General features: G+C 38.9%; 1 protein-coding gene across 1 annotated transcript in view; it reads left to right on the forward strand.

The window, feature by feature from the left end:
* The window catches only part of gabrb3 (gamma-aminobutyric acid type A receptor subunit beta3), a 32,220-nt gene extending 13,356 nt beyond the window's left edge, over positions 1 to 18,864 (forward strand). Inside the window, exons 4-9 of the mRNA XM_042483672.1 lie at positions 4,913 to 5,133; positions 7,231 to 7,313; positions 8,240 to 8,377; positions 10,922 to 11,074; positions 16,214 to 16,458; positions 18,400 to 18,864. Of these exons, the coding sequence (XP_042339606.1) occupies positions 4,913 to 5,133; positions 7,231 to 7,313; positions 8,240 to 8,377; positions 10,922 to 11,074; positions 16,214 to 16,458; positions 18,400 to 18,735 (1,176 nt within the window). The 3' untranslated portion in view covers positions 18,736 to 18,864. The remainder of the gene's footprint in view (positions 1 to 4,912; positions 5,134 to 7,230; positions 7,314 to 8,239; positions 8,378 to 10,921; positions 11,075 to 16,213; positions 16,459 to 18,399) is intronic.
* Positions 18,865 to 19,765: the final 901 nt, after the last annotated feature.

Here is a 19,765-nt window from a genome sequence, read left to right on the forward strand (position 1 = left end):
ACGAAAACCTGCCAACAAACGACAGGTATTTCTTCGTTCTGCTGTTCCCTCGTCTCCATCGTGCCTTCACCCCAACATTCAGGTGTACACCAAAATATGGTGGTTCACAGATTGTTCATTTGTTTTTAATTTTGGTTATTGTAAAATGGGTCTTAAAATTCATTCTAAATGCATTAAAATAATCTTTGAAAGTCTTAATTTAACTTGGATATGAACTTATTGTGTTGCTTTTCACAAAATTCTGTTGTAAGCAGAAACAAATTGTTGGAGCGCAGCATTAGTTCAGACACTGAAGTCCTGCCTGCATTAACTGATTGGCATCAGCTGTTTCATTCATGCCTTTGATGAAGGTCAAAATCTTAGAATAAAGTGAAACACTGCAAAAGTGCACAAATCTTTTCTACAAGTTTGGACTTTTTGATGTTTCCAGCTCTTTGCCAAGACTAGCGAGTCATCTTGTATCATATATATATATATATATATATATATAATGTGTTTTTTTTAATTGATGAGTTTCCATTTGGAAGTTTAGGGTTACTGTCATTGTCTTTCTGTACTGGAAGTTTTTGATGCTTTTTGGCCAACATACCGTATGCCAACATCGTTATGTCTGCAATGAACTGGCACTGGCTGATATTTTATGTTTTATCATTAAGCACAATTTAGGAGGAGCATTTTCTTTGAAGTGTATTTGGGAGAACACGATCAGATTTCCTCATTCATATCAAATACATTCAACATTGATTCTGTTGTGGCATCCTAAAGAAATTTAAGGTGCTTTAAAAAACAAAGCATCACAGAGAGCACTTAACACTGACCTCCGGTGAGGCTTCAGAGGGTGTCTCCCTGAACACGCAGCCCTGAGGGGAACACGCTGAGGCCCAGAATAGAGCCCTGTGGGACCCTGCAGGTCACAGAAGGTACTGGGAGCACCGAGTGTACTCTGTACTCTGTGTACGGTGAGCATGATGTGTGGTAAAGATATGCTTCTGAGCTGCTGAAGTAATGTTTAAGGCAAGTCAAGGGCTGCTGCTGAGGTGGGATCTGAAGATCTCGCGCAGACTGAAATAGTTGTGGTCCAGACGTTGAGTGAGAGGGTTGGTAGATGGGCTCCATCTCTGTAGTATGAGAGCTGTTGTGTAAAGCTGATTCACCCAGCCCACACCTCAGCTGCATGTGGGAGAGAGCGTAATGAGGGCATCTTCTGCTCACAGGGGGTGAACCAGAGTTGGGAGGGAGAAGACTGAAAAGACACCAAAAAAAAGAAAAAGTCAAGTCTCAAAGCTTGGGATTTTCTTTGAACAGACATTAACATTGATGACTACAGAACCTACGCCTACTCTGGCAATGTGAAAAATTCTCTATGGCATTTTCTCTAGATGCAGAATTTGACAAATGTAGTCGGATCATTTTTTAAATGCTACAGAAAAAATATAAAGATGGACAACATGACATTTCAATCTGGATCGCCCCCTGGTGTCTGTCTGCACTTCAGGTCATAACACCCACCTCTCCATGTTCGTAAATGGGATGTTGGCCAAACTAAAAGCTTAAAGTACACGCCAAGTAAAATTTTCCTAAAGATGATTTCTGTCATAAGGTAGTTCTCATCACCCTGATGTTTGTTCAAGTGATCATTTTATGATAAGTTTGGTTCTAATCAGTTATTTGATTCTACAAAAAGGGAATTTTCCACCATGATTGACAGCTAATCTGTGCGCTCACGTTCAATGGGGCTGCTCGTGATTGGTCGAAGAGGTGTTTTGGAGGCAAGTCCTCTGCCACAGAGATCACCACCAGTGCAAGATGGCGCCGTCTGTATCCAGGATATTTTAGCTTCACTTAAGCGTGCGGGGTAAATGTGAAAGCGTTGTCCATCTTTGGATACAGTCTGTTAAATAGTCAAGTCAAAGTCAAAAGAACTTCATGTGTCATTAAAAGCATCAATAAGCGTGCAAACACGATGTAACTTGACAATACCAACACATAGGACAGCATAAAATATGCAGCATATAGATGTAGTTAAAAAGATGTAGTTAAATAACAGGAAGAACGGTTTTGTAACGGGATGGGGTAGGACCCAATTTCAGCACAACAGAGCAGGTGAGTAGTTGGTAATGACCTTTATTTAATCTTTTACGATAAAACGAGATAGTCCTTTTAGTCCCACAGTGGGGGAATTTGTAGTGTTACAGAAGTTATGAGGTACAGGATAAGCAGCAAGAGAACAATACAAGAGTAAAAATAATTACAGATATAAAAAATATTGAATTATTAAAAACCAAAGTGCAAAGTAAAATAAGAAAACAAGGTGCAAAAATAGTAACATAAAGTTACAAGGTGCCAACGACTTAACGGTCTAGAAAAAATATGTATAAAAATATGTACAAACCAATATGTACACCAATTGCACATGGATTTTGGCAGATTGAATGGAGCAAAGGTGACTATAATCAGGTTACAGGTAAGTAGGGACAGTTATCAGTTCTGTGGTGGTGCAGAGTTTAAAGTGCCAACAGCACGGTGGTGTCAATCAGGGAGAGACGATGTCCGTCCATGTAAAGTTAGTTTCTGAATCAGTCCAATGTAAAATGCTTTGCACAAAATTTGGAGCTGTCAAAGATAACATTTTCAAAACTCTAGCCTATAATCTCTGTATTTCGGGGAAACAAATGCACTGGGCTTGAGCTTTATCCATTTTTTCAAACCTTCATACCTTCCTGACTGGGGCTGTTACGATGCATCAATCTAGACTGATTTATCAATTTAATGATAAAGATCCAATATCATCGATGCAAAGTAAAAACATCCATACAATCTTCATACGCCTTCATTTTGAAATTAAATAAAAACACAACACAGTTTTTTATGGGGGGTGAATATATTTAAGATGCACAATATGACCATGGCTGTGATCTAAAATGGTTTTAAAGGTTTTTTTCATTCATCTTTACTTTTATTGGATGAAAACTCACACGGTAACCAGAGGCAACTTTTTAACGTAGTGTAGGAGAACAAATACATCCTGTGATTGTGCACACACACTGAATTATTCATAGGAATCAATATTATGTTATATTATACTGTCAGTCAGACCACGTAGTGTAATTCATTGCAAACACAAAACAAACCTACAGACTGTCAGCCGACTACAGTGCAGCTGCACCTCTGCACCCATGTGTGCTGTGCAAAAACGATGCAATTCTTTATTTTGTCTAAATGGCATCAGCAGTTTCCAAAGTGAGGAACCACACACACTTTACTTGTAGTAATAATTAGATCTGTGTGGAAAAAATAAATACTGGCATTGATTTTTATATCCAAAGGAAATCAGGGCCTTTTTCCGAATGCTTTATTATAAATATTGCACCAGAGGATTGAAATGTCGGTGTTTTCTGCACTGCCAACTTTTTTGTTTATTTCCTGAGACCTGCTTATTTATTTAAGAGAACATTAGTCAGCAGAACAAAGCCAAGCGAGCTAGTAAAGAGCTCCATTAAAAGGCCTCGAAAAGCTTTTGTGTTTGATGGATCCACTTGTGGAGCTAGCTGCGAATGAACGCCCGATAAATTATTAAAATAGCCTCGTGTGATTGCATGTATGGCTGGTAGTATGTAATGAAACTTATCTATCTATCTATCTATCTATCTATCTATCTATGTAGTAACATCACTGTGTGCAGGTCACATATTTTTTATGTGAATGCTTTGGAGACTTTTATGCAATTTTTGTAACAGAGGTAATAGAGTTGACCGTAGCACGGGGACAGACATAAAATATTTATTTTAGATACTGAAACTGCATATAGTACATATATAGTACAGAACATGTAGTACAGAAAATATATATTTTATGTATAAAAAACATCTGTTGAGATGTTTTTTCCAGGGTCGATACAGACACAGATTATTAGTAGAGTACAACAACACAATGTTTACGCGCCTTTAGCAAATGTTTAATCAAAACTGAAACGTTCAATATTATAAACAGCAAGTTTCCTGCAACTTGTTTTTATAAATTCCATCTTTTTTAAATGAATGAATAAAAAATAGCTCCCTGAGGTTTTTCAAAGTAAAAGTACCTCCCATGCTGACACTTTTTTTGCACTTTTAATTAATTCATTTTATCGGAGATCATTAAAATAAAATGCTGATACAGATAATCGGCAAAATGCCAAATTTTGGCCCTGATAATCAGCCAGGCTAATAATGTGTCAATCCCTAGTTCTATGTATTTGATTTTATAACAAGAAAGAAATATGTTACATAAATTCAAGTTGAATGCATGAATCTGGAGCCAAAGACAGTCAGTAATGGTTGTGGTGGAAGTCATTTAATTCATATTTTATGTATAAATTGTGCCAAAAATGTAGATAAACCATTATTATTAGTGACAGTTTAATATAAATAGTATTATTATAAAAACTGATTCTATCTATCTATCTATCTTCGCAGTGTATTTTTGCCATGCTGGTTAAAGTGGTCAGTCACTAAGCTGAAACCGACAGTAGCGTTGGTGCTGTGCCTGCAGTAATGGAAATCTATAGTCTGAGGGTTCGTGCCAGTCTTGTGCACAGAACAGCTGAGAGAGGTTTCTCGTTGAGACAGGTCTTGAAATACGGTCACCGAGGGCGAACTGATGAGAATCAGAGTTGTTTGACAATTCTATAAATATCACCTTTGTTACACAAAATCCATCCCGAGCTCTGGGCTGCAGACTCTGAATGTGATAACGTTGTAAGAAAGTCTGGCTTCAGTTTGGACAAAGTCGGCAACTTTGGCCTGAAGAAATTGCAAACGTCCGTAACAAAATGACGTTATGTATACTGTATCTGCTGTGCGGTATAATTGCATTTCTCTGAGTCAAATTTATTGTTGAGTGCAGCTGCATTATGCCGTTTCTCTCCCCGCAGGACTACACGTTGACGATGTATTTCCAGCAGTACTGGAGAGATAAGAGACTGGCGTATGCAGGGATCCCCCTCAACCTGACGCTGGACAACAGAGTAGCAGACCAGCTCTGGGTCCCGGATACCTACTTCCTCAATGACAAGAAGTCCTTTGTTCACGGTGTCACCGTTAAGAACCGTATGATTCGACTACACCCGGACGGCACAGTTCTCTACGGCCTCAGGTGAGTACACAGACTGTATATAAAGATGGAAAACACGTTCCCACTTACCCCCGATATACCTAAATGAAGCTAAATTATCACTGATTCGGCAGCTGCCATCTTGCACTGGTGACATCATTTGGAGCCGGAGTCTGTACTGTAGCAAGTCCATGATGGGGGCGTCCTTCCCAAAACACCCATTCAACCAAGCAGCACCATTGAACGCGGGCGCATGGATTATTTGTACAGAACTTTTCATACAAAGTTCAAGATTAAGATTCCTGTATTGTCATTCAGACGTCATACCAGACAGCCACACAGTTGAAGAAAATTTTGTTGCATCTGGCTCAAGATGCAAATATGCAAATATGCACCCCAAAGTTACTCACAATCCAAAGTTCTTCACAAAACGGGATTAAGAAGACCATTAAAAAATAAAAACATCAAGTCTTTAAAGCGATTAAGACGGGAAAAAAACATTATATTAGAGACGTCTCCCTTAATTTCCATTACGGTTGGGACAAAGAAGGGCACAAATGCCGTATCTCGCACTGTAAACGAAAGTGAAAAGTAATTTATCTGCCCCATAATTCAGATCAATTTAAACATGTAATTGGTTCTTCTTTAGTCCATGCTACACCCTTCCACCAAGTTTCATGAAAATTAAGCCAGTAGTTTTTCCATAACTCTGCCAACAAACAAATAAACACAAATAAACGCAAATAAATGAAAACATAACCTCCTTGGTAAATTGGGAGGTAATTAAGCAAGAAAATATGGAGGAATTCCTGAATGTCAGATTGAAGCATTGATTGCAGATCTGCACTTGCAATTCACGCGTCTCATATCCTGATAAAGTCCAGATTTCATACACGTTTATTTACACTAACACATACTGTAAATGCATCTGTATTAGCCGGATAGTAAATCTGATTAGGTCACTTCCTTCCCTTCACACTGTCCATTCTGGCGTAATTGGGAACATTGAGGATTCGACATGCATCTTAGAGAAATGTGTGTATTTACAAATTTTCATCATCTCACACATCCTCCAGAGCGACTGGCTAATGCTTATTGGTTTTATCACTCACATCACTGTGCAATCTGCCCGAGATGCATAAAGTGGCTCAATGTTTTATTTGTTTTGTTGAAGCCATTTAAGCTGCAGTTCTCACAATTTAGCGCTAATACATCGGCTCTCACATCAGCTCATATCGCGTCACTCATCTCATACGTTTGTCGAGATCGAAGCTCTGAAAAGCCTAAAAGCTCCATTAGCAGTAATTGACAGAGTCTCACTCTCAGAATAATGATAATGAATGTTGCTGCATTTCCAGGATGTTTGTGTCGTGCTGTAATGATTTCTTCTGTTAGAAATGAGTTGTTTTGTCTCTGCACAGACTGTAAGGCAGCACATCTATTTGAATTTTGACCCTTTAAAGCCTGGACTGACACCAGTTTTTGTGTGCAGCCTTATCAAAAGCCTTATACAGCCATTTAAAATCTTTGAAACCTGAGAAAATTGGTTTGATTTCTTTACAAAACTTCCAAAACTTGGCAAAACAGGCAATCAGGCACCTGGCAAAAAAATGTCCCACAGGTTGCAAGAAATTAAAAAAGAGTTACCAGAGAAATTACCTGAGACTGAAAACTATTAGATATTTATAAGAAGTTGGGAAAATGTCCAGAAAACTACATTTTTAATTCTATATTTTTTTTTTGTTTTGGTTTTTGGTTTTTTTTTTTTGTTTGTTTGTTTTTGCACTTTTTGGGTTATTTCCTTGTTTGGCTACTTTATTTTTTGCTAATTTTCTGGGAAACAAAATTTTGTAACTTATTATTATTATCATTATTATTATTTAATTTCATACTGCTATTACCTAATTTCAGGTAATTTTCTTCTACTTTTTACAATTTTTTTGCTATTTTTTGGGGTAATTTCTTGTCAGGTTGTTTATTGCCTTCTTCTCATGTTCTTGAAAGAAATTGAGCCACTTTTGTTCAGGTTTCGAAGAGTTAACAGTGTGTTTTGATAATGTGTCTTCATAAATTACACAGCATTTTAAAGAGGTCCCCTCAGGTAATGTTTCCTCCCCTTATGGTTTTGTTTCCATCCAGAATCACGACGACGGCGGCCTGCATGATGGATCTGAGGAGGTACCCGCTGGACGAACAGAACTGCACTCTGGAAATTGAGAGTTGTAAGTTTAAGCCTCACATCTTGTGCTCGGTAAAGAAATACAGCAGACAGCTTTACTTTTAAAAATATGAACGGCACTGCGATTCTCGTAAAAAAAGTTCTCACCTCTGCCGAATTGCTTTCGATTTATTAAGCTGTCGCATCTGGATGAGATTGCTTACTTCACTCTCGTCAGTTAGAGTCCATCCTGAAAGGTTTTAAGCAGACAGTGATTTCCATAGTGGAGTCACAGTGATGATTACTCCAGCTGCACCAGTCTGGATGACGTGTTTGGCAGCCATAAAACTACTGACAGTAAAGGAGCGCCTGCATGACGTATAAGTCCGTCTGCTCGCGGTGACACACGTCCACATGAAGATTTACATCTCATGCAATCAGCACTTACAGAGCCGGGTCAGTGTGATTCATAAGACTTACTGTAAATCAACTTCAGCTATTAGGTATCCACATTTCACTTAAGCAAATAAAAATATACTATACATTTTCTGCAACAAAATGCACTTTTGAAGGAATATTTCATCCACAAAAATGACCGTATTTATTTGAATTATACACCCTGTGTTGCCTTAAATAAGGAAAAAAAACTGTTTCTCTCGCATGCCGCCACATCGAACAAATAATCCAAAAACAGACAATTCTTAATGTATAGAAGTCATTTGGAGCAATGTTTACCAAAAGATGTAGCAGGATTTAGGATCACCTTTAAATTTCATTTCTTCTTAAACTGCATCTAAGAAAAATGACAATTTACCTTAACCTAATTTTTGGATCCTTTGTTCACTGCAGAGGCATGGTAACCAAGTTTCTCTTCTCCAAATTCAGTGGCAGACAGTAATTGATGTACAAATGATAATTTTAAAGTATTCTTCAAAGTGCCTGTCCACTAAAAATCAAACCTTTCCTTGTTTCCTGTGTCCTTTTTTGCAGACGGTTACACAACAGATGACATAGAGTTTTACTGGAAAGGAGGAGACACTGCTGTGACCGGGGTGACCCGCATCGAGCTCCCTCAGTTCTCCATAGTCGACTACAAACTGGTTTCTAGGAATGTGGTCTTTTCCACAGGTGAGTTCACAACAATGCTATATGCAAATAAATAATTATGTTGTTGAATATCATGATGATGATGTAACTCGCAATAAATAAACAGACATTAAAGTGTACTCAGTTTTACCTTTTTGCTGCCGTAAGTTTACTGCTGAACTACAACCATTTTTTTGTTGAAAAAAAAAGTAAATTATTTACAGTATTCTTTTATTAAAATTAAAACAGAAGTTGACACAAAGACTTTTTAAAGATTTTTTAAAAACAGATTTTTCTACTGATATTGTCTTTTAACTAAAAAATCCCTGAAAAAAATTGCAATATTACAGTCTTTGCAATGTGTTTCCCAGTTAGCAATTTTTGGTTCTAATTTGTAAGAACGGTACAATGCAAACACTAAATGTTTTAGTAATGTTTTCAGTAGCAAATTTAATTTATGTTCCCAGAACGTCCTTCTTGAAGTTCGAGCAACATTCTCTAAAAACATAAAAAAAATGTAAAAAAAAAAAAAAATTAATCGTTGAATATCACATTACATTACATTTTCATCGGTCTGTAATCTCAGTCCTCAATAACATTTTTTGAATGCTGCTTTGAAAATGTTCTTCCTTTGTTCTCATGTAACGTTTTGGGAACATTTTATAAGAAAATTATATGATCTGTTACCTCTCAACATCACCAAAACATCCTCAGGATGTTGCCGTTAAATTTTTTTGTCTTAGTCAGCATTTAACCTTACAGGAACATTATTTGAAATGATAAACATCCTTAAAACATTCTCTGAACATGAGTTTAAAATGTTTTCTTTAAAACATTAATGCAACTTGTAGGTAACGTTAGCCAGTGTTGTGGGAACATTTCCTGCTAGCTGTGTTGTTGCACAGGTTGACACCACAATCGTGCAGCCCGAGTCCACATGCTGAAATTGTTTCAGACTCTTTCCTCACTTCTGCTAAAAACTCTAAACTCCCCTTTCACCAGAGTTCATGTTCAGTTTCATGCCCGTGAAGCAGCTCTGAGTGTTTCTCCATAACATTAAATATTCACGACTAAATAGAAACATCAAAGTTAAAAACATGGGTTTTGTTTATGAAGAGTTTAATACTCATCTGATCTGCTTTATCGGGAACGTGTGGGTGTGTTTTTATCTGATTTGATTGACCATAGCCGAATAACTCAACAAATAAAACCCAAAAATAACCAAAAACTGCTTTCATCCCATCAGTCACTGTAAGAAGCGGATTAAGTAAAAACACATTTTCAGGGCCTTTAAAGTTCCCCATAAGGCACCTAAATATCAGCACATCTCCTGTACTTTGTTCTCCTGTGAGAGTCTGTGCACACATTAGGCTTTTCTAATTTGCATCGTGATTTGCATCATGCCATGACCCCTCTCACTGTAACAGCAGAGCCGGGAATAATGATTCAAGCTCTTGATAAAAGAACGGGGGCTGTACTTACAGTCATATAATGTATTCATGAGGCAGAGCGCCGACAGCATGAATTATTCTCTCATAATACAAAAACGCAGAGGCACCAGAGCAGTGATTTAGCTGAATAATGTAGGATGGATATTGTCCGATCAGGGCTATTAGAGCTCATTACAGGCGAGCTCAGATCTCGATGCAGATAAACTCTAAAGGGAGTCTGCAGGTGCTTTTAACATCTCCTCAGTGGGTGGGTCGAGCACGCAAGGAGCAACACAGGTGTGTGTTTAGTCACTTAGTTAGATGACAGAAGTAACCATTATGGGGCGAAAAGGTCGCCCAGTGTTTACAGAGACTGCTGTGTGACTTCAGGTGCTGTCTCACATACAGTCGTTTGTATTTTCAGGTGTGAATAAATGAGAAACTCATGTCACTTTGGCAATAGAAACACACAGAGTGCATTAAAAAATCTGTGCACTGTGGCACAAACTGGACTGTGCGGAAATTCGGAGCACTGTTGAAATGTATAGCAACGCTGAACGGAGTAAATGTGAAATGACTTAACCATTCAGTAATTCATAGAAAAATAGAGCGCTCTGTGGCTTCGAAAAACATTTCCCTGATGTTAGCATGCAGCCACATGCAGCCACATGCAGCGGTGTATTGCAGTAGTGTGAATGGAGCAGATGACCATAAAGAAATGAAAGTTTTTAAATTAGAAAAAACATTAGAAACAGAGTATTCAGAACAATCTGAAACATTAGGTTTTTGTTCACAGGCTTTCGTTTTGCATACGTTTACCCCGTTATCAAAAACTTCGGCTACGTGTAATATGATCACCCGATATTGTAACAATACACGTATGACAAAAAAACATGTAAGAAATTAGATCCTCTTTAATATTATATATGTGCGCGTGCAAACAGAAGTTTTATATTTTGCTCTGCTTTGTGCTGTTTACATGCAGAAAATCTCAAGGCTGAGTTTCATAAGATGATTTGCAAGTTGAACCACGCTCACCTGTTTCCATGGTGTCGAGACCGTTCGTGAGGCCATCGCCATAGGAACCAAAACAAAGTGCAAGACTAGACGTCCCCTTGTTCCTCTCGTGTTAAAGAGGGCTTTTTCTTCCCCGCAGGTGCCTACCCTCGACTGTCTCTGAGCTTCAAGCTGAAGCGAAACATCGGATACTTCATCCTGCAGACGTACATGCCCTCCATCCTCATCACCATCCTGTCCTGGGTGTCGTTCTGGATAAACTATGATGCCTCGGCTGCCAGAGTTGCATTAGGTATGTTGTGTCCCGTGCAGCAGATTGACCTCAGCTCTGTGGTTTCACCTTCAGTCAGACGGGTTTAGTGTTTGATAGTTTGGGCCTGCAGGCTTGTGAAGCAAACAGCTTAAACTATGATATCATCAAAGTGGAGACTCTGCAGCTCCGTAGAGATTTAACTGGAGGATAAATGTGGCTGTAGGTGGAACACTCGAGTTAAAAAATGAAGAAAAAGAAAACTGAACCAGAGAGACACATATGATGTGATGCTACTGTTTGTTTTTTTGTGACTTTGCTTCAAAATTGCACAAAAGTTCTGAGACACAAAGGACTCTGTGGGTGCTTTTTGGAGAGAGTGGGACACCATTGTTTAAAAAACAAAAGATAATTGACATATTCTGTTGAAAGGAGCAAAAAGTAAAAAAGCCTTTTAACTTTTAATCATCAAAACAGAGAGACCAGGATCTGTCAATTAGATGAGTTTAAGTATTTGTCTGTATTTTTTGTCTTGAAGGGAAAAAAAACAACCACAAATGTTCCAGTGAATGTCTCCTTCTGTGCAGGCTCACTGATTGTCTCAGTCCAGCTTATTTGAAACAGGTGTGTGTGTGTGTGTGTGTGTGTGTGTGTGTGTGTGTGTGTGTGTGTGTGTGTGTGTGTGTGTGTCTGTGTCTGTGTCTGTGTGTGTGTGTGTGTGTGTGTGTGTGTGTGAGAGCAGGTTCAGGTGCAATCAGTTCAAACTAATCAGACACTCAGAGCAGATCTCAGAGGAGAAGGCGCAGAAACACCAAACACATTTTAACATCATGTGTCTCGACAGAAAAATCACAAAAAAACAGACCACTAGCTGAAGGATTTCTTTAATATACGCATTTACAACACTTTCTTACTTTTTTGTTTGAGCTGTTGAGAAGGGAAACTGTGTTTTTTTTCTCAAAGGAGGCTCATATTTTGCTCTTGTGTCTTAAAAATGTGACAAAAATCTCCTTTTTCACTTCGTCTCTTTCCAAAACACTTAAACCAGCAATTTGCCAATATTTTACATGACTGTGCACCACCTCACTGACAGTAATAGAAACAGGAGGTAGAGAAAAAGAAAGAGATGGCGTGTATGCTGCAGGTAACAAGGACGTGCTGGATGCATGGCTGCACAGCAGAAACGGTGACTGTGTTGTTATGTGGGATATGTTTATGACTGATGGCCTCTCTGCCCCCTCGGAGACGCCGTACACTTGATTGAGCGTTTGTTGGAAGATCATGTCAGCTTCATGTAATTTTCTGCGCTGTGACCTGAGAGGATGATGGGTTGGATGTTGGCGGCCGGCAGAGGACATAACCAGGGGAGCTGACCTTTCCGGTTTTATTTATGTTTCTAAAACTAACTGGAAGTGATCTTCTCCTTTAGTCTGGAGTCACGGGGTGCACAGCAAAATGAGGACTAAGTTTAACTTTATTATCTATTATCAAATCTTTTTTCATGCCTCATCAACAGTGTTTGGCATTAGAGCTGCACCAATAAGCATTTTTATACTAATAATGGATCAAATAATGTGTGGAACATGAAAGGTGCTGCTGGTGATAAATCTGCAGAGAATTATCACCGATCTTACTTCACTAAATAAAATAAAAAAGTTAAAATTAAAATTAAAAAAAACAAACAATTATTGGTGTAGCAGCTGACCAGTGGTGGACTAATGTGAACTAAAACATGAAATAAATTGTTTATTTTTTTGTGAAGATTAAATGCAATTTAAAAAAATTAATAAATAAAAAATAAATTAAGAAAATTATTGATGCAGCAGCTGAGCAGTGATAGATTTATGTAGACTGAAACAATAAATAAATAATACATTTTTTGTGAAGATTAAATGCAATTTTTAAAAAAATTAATTAATTAATAAATTTAAACAATTATTTGTGCATAAGCTGAGCAGTGATGAACTTATGTACACTGAAACAATAAATAAATTATTTTTTGTGAAGATTAAATGCAATTTTAAAAAATAAGTTAAAAAAATTATTGGTGCAGCAGCTGAGCAGCGGCAGAATAATGTAAACTGAAACAATATTTTTTTCTTTTGTGAAAACTAAATGTAAAAATGAAAATGTCCATTAAATTGCAATATCTGTCAAAAATAGTTGCAATTTGTGACGCTCCAGTAGCAGAGCTGCACTGGTGACTTCTTCGCACACTCAAGTCATATGTGAACAGATAAATATCAGCTTCAGATAAACGTTTTATAAAGACTGTGTGTTTCCTTCAGTCTGCTTAAAGCAGCTCTTCTGTCTGTGGTGTAATTGGAGACTGAACTGGACTCACACTTTCCACTGGCCTCTGGGAGTGAAACAAATACGAGGCTCGGTTTGCTGGAAAACACCCTGTTATCTCTAACTTCATTGATCTCTGCTGGACTCTGATGTGCCGTAATGGAAATCCTCATTCAGCATCGATGCTCACAAAGTGTTTGTAAGAAAGAACTTATTATTGCACCATTCATTAAATCCCAGTTGGGTCATCTTTGTGATGAAAAGCTGAATGTACATTTTGGGGGTCCGGCTGTATGTTGAGGCTCCTCTTCAGGGTCAGACCGGTTCAGGGGACGGTCCGTTTGCTCTAACAGCTCCTCAGTGAGAAGATCTCTGTCTGAGTCACTCTGAGATCAATGCAGTTAGAGACCATTTACGCTTACAGTACCATCCAAATTCAATCACTGTCTATGTGATGATTCACAAAAGGGTTTCCATCGTCTCTGCCATTATGGTGGTCCGAGTATCCTGAGGAGAACTACATTTGCAGGATCAGACTTCAGTGGAAAATGACATTTGAAGACGAGTGTTAAGAGATGCTGTGGATTTACTTGGACTCTCATTAGGCAGGTTTCCATTAACCCTCAAATTGGGTCTATGGTATGGTATGGTATCGTATTGTATCATATCGTATCGTATTGTATCGTATCGTATCGTATCGTAACCCCAAAGGTTTTTTAACACCGTCTGCTGCTGCTACAGTCCACAGCTGTTATGACAGGCATGCCCGTAGCTGCTACTGTACCAAGATAATAGAAGTCATTGAAACGACCGCAGATTTCTACATATTTGGACAATTTACCAGTCACCTGAATTTTGATTTAAGTGTTATCCCAGGCCAGAATTTCCTCTGATTATCCTTAAAATTAGCTAATATTAGCAAACTCAGCTGCTTCCACGTATAAGGGGCTTGATGACGAGTGCGGTAGCTGCAATAGAAATAAACCTGCTAATGTTTTGAACATCCATCGCCGTGTTTCTTGGAACGTTATCGTGAGAGAAGTCACACATAACTCAGTCAAACGCAGTCATCTCGCAATGATGTTTTATCGACATTTCAAAAATATCGCCTAAGTTTTGTACAAATCTGTAATGGAAACCCGCCTATTGTAGCTGTATGTTAGACTTTAGAGCATAGCTATATAAAATGAAAGCAGTGGAGCAACTTTATCATCAAAACTACAATTTTAGGTCTAGATTTGGATCACAGCCAAAACGTTTTTAGAAGGACTTGAAAACATTTTGACACTTAAATTTATGTACCCCAAAGCTACAGAAAGATATAAACCTAAAAATAAAATAATAATAATAATAATAATAATAATAATAATAATAATAATAATAATGGAATCTACCCTTTAAAAATGATAATCATTTTTATCGTTTCCTAATCTGTCAGAGACAGTAAACTCTACAGCTCTGCAGTGAGAATATTTTGGGGATTTGTTGAGTAACCTCTCCTCTGAGCTATGAGAGACTTCAGATTCTTGCTTTTCCTTTTGTTCTGCAGAAATCGATGCCATAAACCCACAGCGCTCCTAACACCCCCACACATGCAGTACAGCACTGTACAGTGTAACATTTTTGGTTTAATTATGTAAGCCTGAGTCGACAGAAATAGACACAGCGTCCAGGTCGGTGAGCCATCCAGGAGACACAGAGACAACACAGACACGTTTACTGTTGATGGTGCACATTATCGAGAGAATTACGACACCGCTGTTTATTGTGTATCTGCTGAGTCTGTTCACTCGTACGGTACGTTAGCTGTAAGTCATACAGCAGAGCGTTTTCTGCTTATTCAACCCGACGAAATTCAAACTTACCAAAAACTGGCTTCCAGGTACTTTCATCTTTCATCAATTTTCAAGGCTTTTAGCTGTTATGATAAAGTTTGATAGAAATGTTGATACCTGATAGAAATGACTCATGCTGAGACCTTGATAGAAAAGTACTGCGCTCTCTCTTAATGAGTTAACAGCACTCTGATCACCTCCCAGAAATCCCTCATACGAGGCCGCTCCCACGTATAAGGGGCTTGCCTTCCCATTATCACTCCCATTAGTGCGGTGGCTGCAATAGAAATAAACCTGCTAATGTTTCTGAACATCCATCGCCATGCTTCTTGAGATGTTATCGCCAGAGAAGAAGTCACATAACTTCACTTAACGGAGATCTCGCAATTCTGTTTTTCCGTCTTTGTGTTGTCCTGTATGTGTTGTACACAATCAACTCGCCAACAGTTTGCAGTTTGTGGTGTTGAGATGCATGACCAAAAGAAAAGTCCACATTTCTGGTTGAAAGAAGAAGCGATTGACTTGGATTTGGATATCAGCAGGTTTTTGGATATGCACAAACATCACAATACCGACCTTTCCTGAAAGTGTTGAAGGAATAAAAGCTGGAGGTTGTGTTTGCACCGTCCAAAAATCTGCTTGAAAATTTTGAAAAAAAATCTGATTTTAATGCTAAAAGCCACATTGCACAAGATAAAAACATAAGAAGCCTTTATTGTCATTGTAACAAAATACAACAAAATTGCGCACATAATTACCAATCGTAAAACCAGACAGAAAACAAAGGTAGGGAAAAATGCATTAGTATAAAATATAAGATAAAAATGACATATAATGCACAATTAGTAGTGCTGCACACCCATAGTGATATGTATAAGTCTATAAACATGTAAATGTAAAATGGGTTGCAGAGTTATTGTGTTGGTTGAGAGAGTGGATGGCTTTGGGAAAGAAACTGTCTGAAATAATAATTCTACGCTACAAGTAATAACAAGCTTCATCCCATGATTTTTAATTTGTAAGGTGGTGATAAAATTTCATTTTTTTCCTCCAGGGATCACCACTGTCCTGACCATGACAACCATTAACACCCACTTAAGAGAGACTCTGCCCAAGATCCCGTACGTCAAAGCCATAGACATGTACCTGATGGGCTGCTTCGTGTTCGTCTTCTTGGCTCTGCTGGAATACGCCTTCGTCAACTACATCTTCTTCGGACGAGGCCCTCAGATGCAGAAGAAACTGGCTGAGAAGGCCCAGAAGGCAAATAATGATCGTGCTAAGTTTGATGGACCCAGGGTGAGAATCAAGTTACTCTTCATCATTTCACAGAGACAAACTGCTCAGAACAACATAAAATGTCTCGAGAGCTGTGAGAAACATTTTTAACTTGATTTTAAGGCTGTATGGTATGTGTAATATTTGAAAAATTTACAAATTTGGCACCCCGTCTCTCCCATCGTCCTCTCCGTGGCGTTTGCTCCCACTATGATCACCTCAGCCTATACCTGACCAAAGCTCAGACAAAGGGGTTTCTGTTTGTGTCTCTCCTGAATAGTCCTCACTGGAAGGCGGCAATTGCAAGACTTCGTCCGTTAAACAGTCCAATCAGGTACAAGGGCGTCGTCACTCACGGCGGGTGAGTGTCTGTCACTGCCTGTGTCACATCTGTGAAAACCTCCACTGAAACTTTGCTGCCGAGGGGCAAAGTTTGACACTTTCGGAGGAACGTGCCCTATCACATCTGAACCGGCCATCTCAGTCATTATCACCATCACATGTCAATATGTTCCACATTTTCATTTCTCTTTGGTGTTCGACTGTTTTATCGTCTTTATGTGTTTGTGTCCCTGATATCCACAGTTCATGACAACAAACCACTATAATAGTGTGTGTACATATGTGTGCATAGACAACCCACACAGAGACCTGCAGAGTCAGTACAGGGTCTGACAAAGGGAGTCCACAACACAAAGGGAGACAAGGGAGTCCAGAGCATGGACTATTTTTTATTGGTGATAATGTTATAAGTTGCGATGGCAAACTTAGCAGAGTGTGCTGTTCCTGAAAGCTATCCAGAGCAGAGTTGAGATTTAACTCATGCTGGGTATCAGTACTCAATACTGATAAGGTATCAATCAAAATAAGCCAGTACAGAGAAGAACGCACGGTTCTGATGTTAGACACCTGACTCCCTATCGGATCAGCAATCTCAACAGCCCTGCTCCTGCTGTCATCTTTGTCAGGGATGCATGTTGATATCAGCAAGCGTCTTTAACCCTTCCAAAACTGGAGCGACATTCATTTTCTTGTGCTGCTTTTAGACGCCTTTTAACCTTTGAAACCTAAGTTGTTTTTTTCCTTTTTTTTTTCAAAAACATGGAGAAAATGGTATTGCCATTATATTGTTTATATAATAATATATAAAATAAAATAAAATATAAAATATAATATATCATTATATTGCAACTTGGTAATAAATGTTCCACAAATTGCAAGGAATAAGTAGATTTAGAAAAACTATTTTTTAAAAGCTAGGATAAAACTTTACAATAATAACAGCAGTAAACTGCACAGAGTGCTGTCGCTTGCTTATTCAAAGTTTGTTAATATTAACATGCTGCGTGTTCAAACTGCACTAAATTAAACGCTACACGTCCTTGGGTTGTCACACACCTGCAAAGTATGAAGTACATCGAATGAGCGGTTCTCGAGATGTGTGAAGGACACACATACATACAGACTGCAGCTTTATTGTCACATAAAATATGTTTATATGTGATGATGTGAAGGACCTACAAATAATCAGCTGTCCAGTCACCAGTTGGCACCGAAGTCGACAGAGTAAGGAAATAAATACTCACCTTGTCACTGCCTCTCGTGTCTGGTAACCACATTGTTATAGGACTGTGTCCATATTGCGCCTCTATTTTTGCCACATACCAGCTCTGAATGATTTATGAAAGTTTTTGTGTGTGTTTTTGTGTTGGAGCAGGAGCCGTCATGACATTAGTATTAGAGCCATCCGGTCCAACCTTGAGCTGATTTGTGAGAAGTGATTTAACTTTGGGACAGGAAACCTGGTTCTGAAGGCCGCTCTCTGTTTCCCAGCTGTAATCTGTCAGCCTGCTGGAAGACGGCGGCCCCGGGGCCCGACGCACGCTGCACAAGTGTCATCAGTCACTGAAGCACGCAGCTCACAGCCCATTTTTAACACCCCGCTCTGTCTGTTGTGCCTAGGTCGACTCCCAGGGGAACATTTTGCTGACAACCTTGGAGATCCACAACGAGGTGGGAGGGAATGAGATCACAACCACCGTGAGCGAGACCCACAACTCCTCCTCCACGGTGAACGACAACTCGGGGATCCAGTACAGGAAGCCCAGCGGGCCACGCTCGAGCCTGGAAAGGAACGTACATCTAAAGAAAACCCGACTGCGGAGACGATCGTCGCAGCTGAAAATCAAAATCCCGGACCTCACCGATGTGAACGCCATCGACAGATGGTCACGGATAATATTCCCCTTCAGCTTCTCCCTCTTCAACGTCATCTACTGGCTTTACTACGTCAATTAACGCGCTGACGTTTTTAAACCCATTTATGTCTCTGTATGTGAAGAACTTTATTTGGTGGAAACCTAATGAACTTTTTTTTATCGTAGCGCATGCAGACTTTGAACTGTCGCTCAGACAGCGTGCACCTGTGCACAGTCACGAGGATTATCTACAGAACGTGTGTTTTACAAAGACATTCATGATCTCTAAAGTACTCTCTGCTCCGACCCGTGAGGAGCGGGGACTTTGTGTCTCGTGGGCTGAGGCGCTGACTCTTCATGGTGTTGTGTGTCAAAAAGAGCATTTACACTGCTTTAGGTCAGTTATTACAACTAAACCCATAATTTTAAATGTGGTCGCTGTAATGCAACTTACTGCTAAAGACGAGACAGCTGACGAAGATTCATATTGTCATTACAGTTTGTCAACATGCACATGGACTAATGTGATCATAAAAACACGGACCAGACTCCAGACACACTAGAGTTTGAAGTGATTTGCAGAGGAACCAGACATAAAGGAACTGTTCAGTGTTTTGGGAAATATTTTTATTCCCTTTCTTGCCAAGAGTTCAAACCATTTTTGTCCACAACATTTACAAAGAAACATACAAAAAACAGATTTTCCTGTTTTTGTGAATGCTTGCATACCACTGCAGATCAAAAATTAGGACTGATCTTAATTTCAGCAGATTTCTGGTTCAGAAATATATTTTGGTCAATGAAATCCCCTATTTAAACTGATGTCATACCTTGAAGTCATAGCTAGCTTCCTGGGCAAACGTGTTATCAATTTGGTTTTTTAACGCCCAATAATGTAAGATAAACATTACGACAACTACCTCAACAACTAAATTAAGGAGAAAATGTGGCTTTAGATCATCCACGAGCCTGCTAACGTTATGTGTCACAGAATGCTTTATGTTGGTCGCAGAACATTAAATGTTGGTCACAGAATGTTTAATGATGGTTACACAATAATATACGTTGGTCGCAGAACGTTATATGCTGTTTACAGAACATTATATGTGTTGACTAAAGAACATTAAATG

Source organism: Plectropomus leopardus, chromosome 3 (genome assembly GCF_008729295.1).
Source record: "Plectropomus leopardus isolate mb chromosome 3, YSFRI_Pleo_2.0, whole genome shotgun sequence".
Classification (NCBI taxonomy): Eukaryota; Metazoa; Chordata; class Actinopteri; order Perciformes; family Serranidae; genus Plectropomus; species Plectropomus leopardus.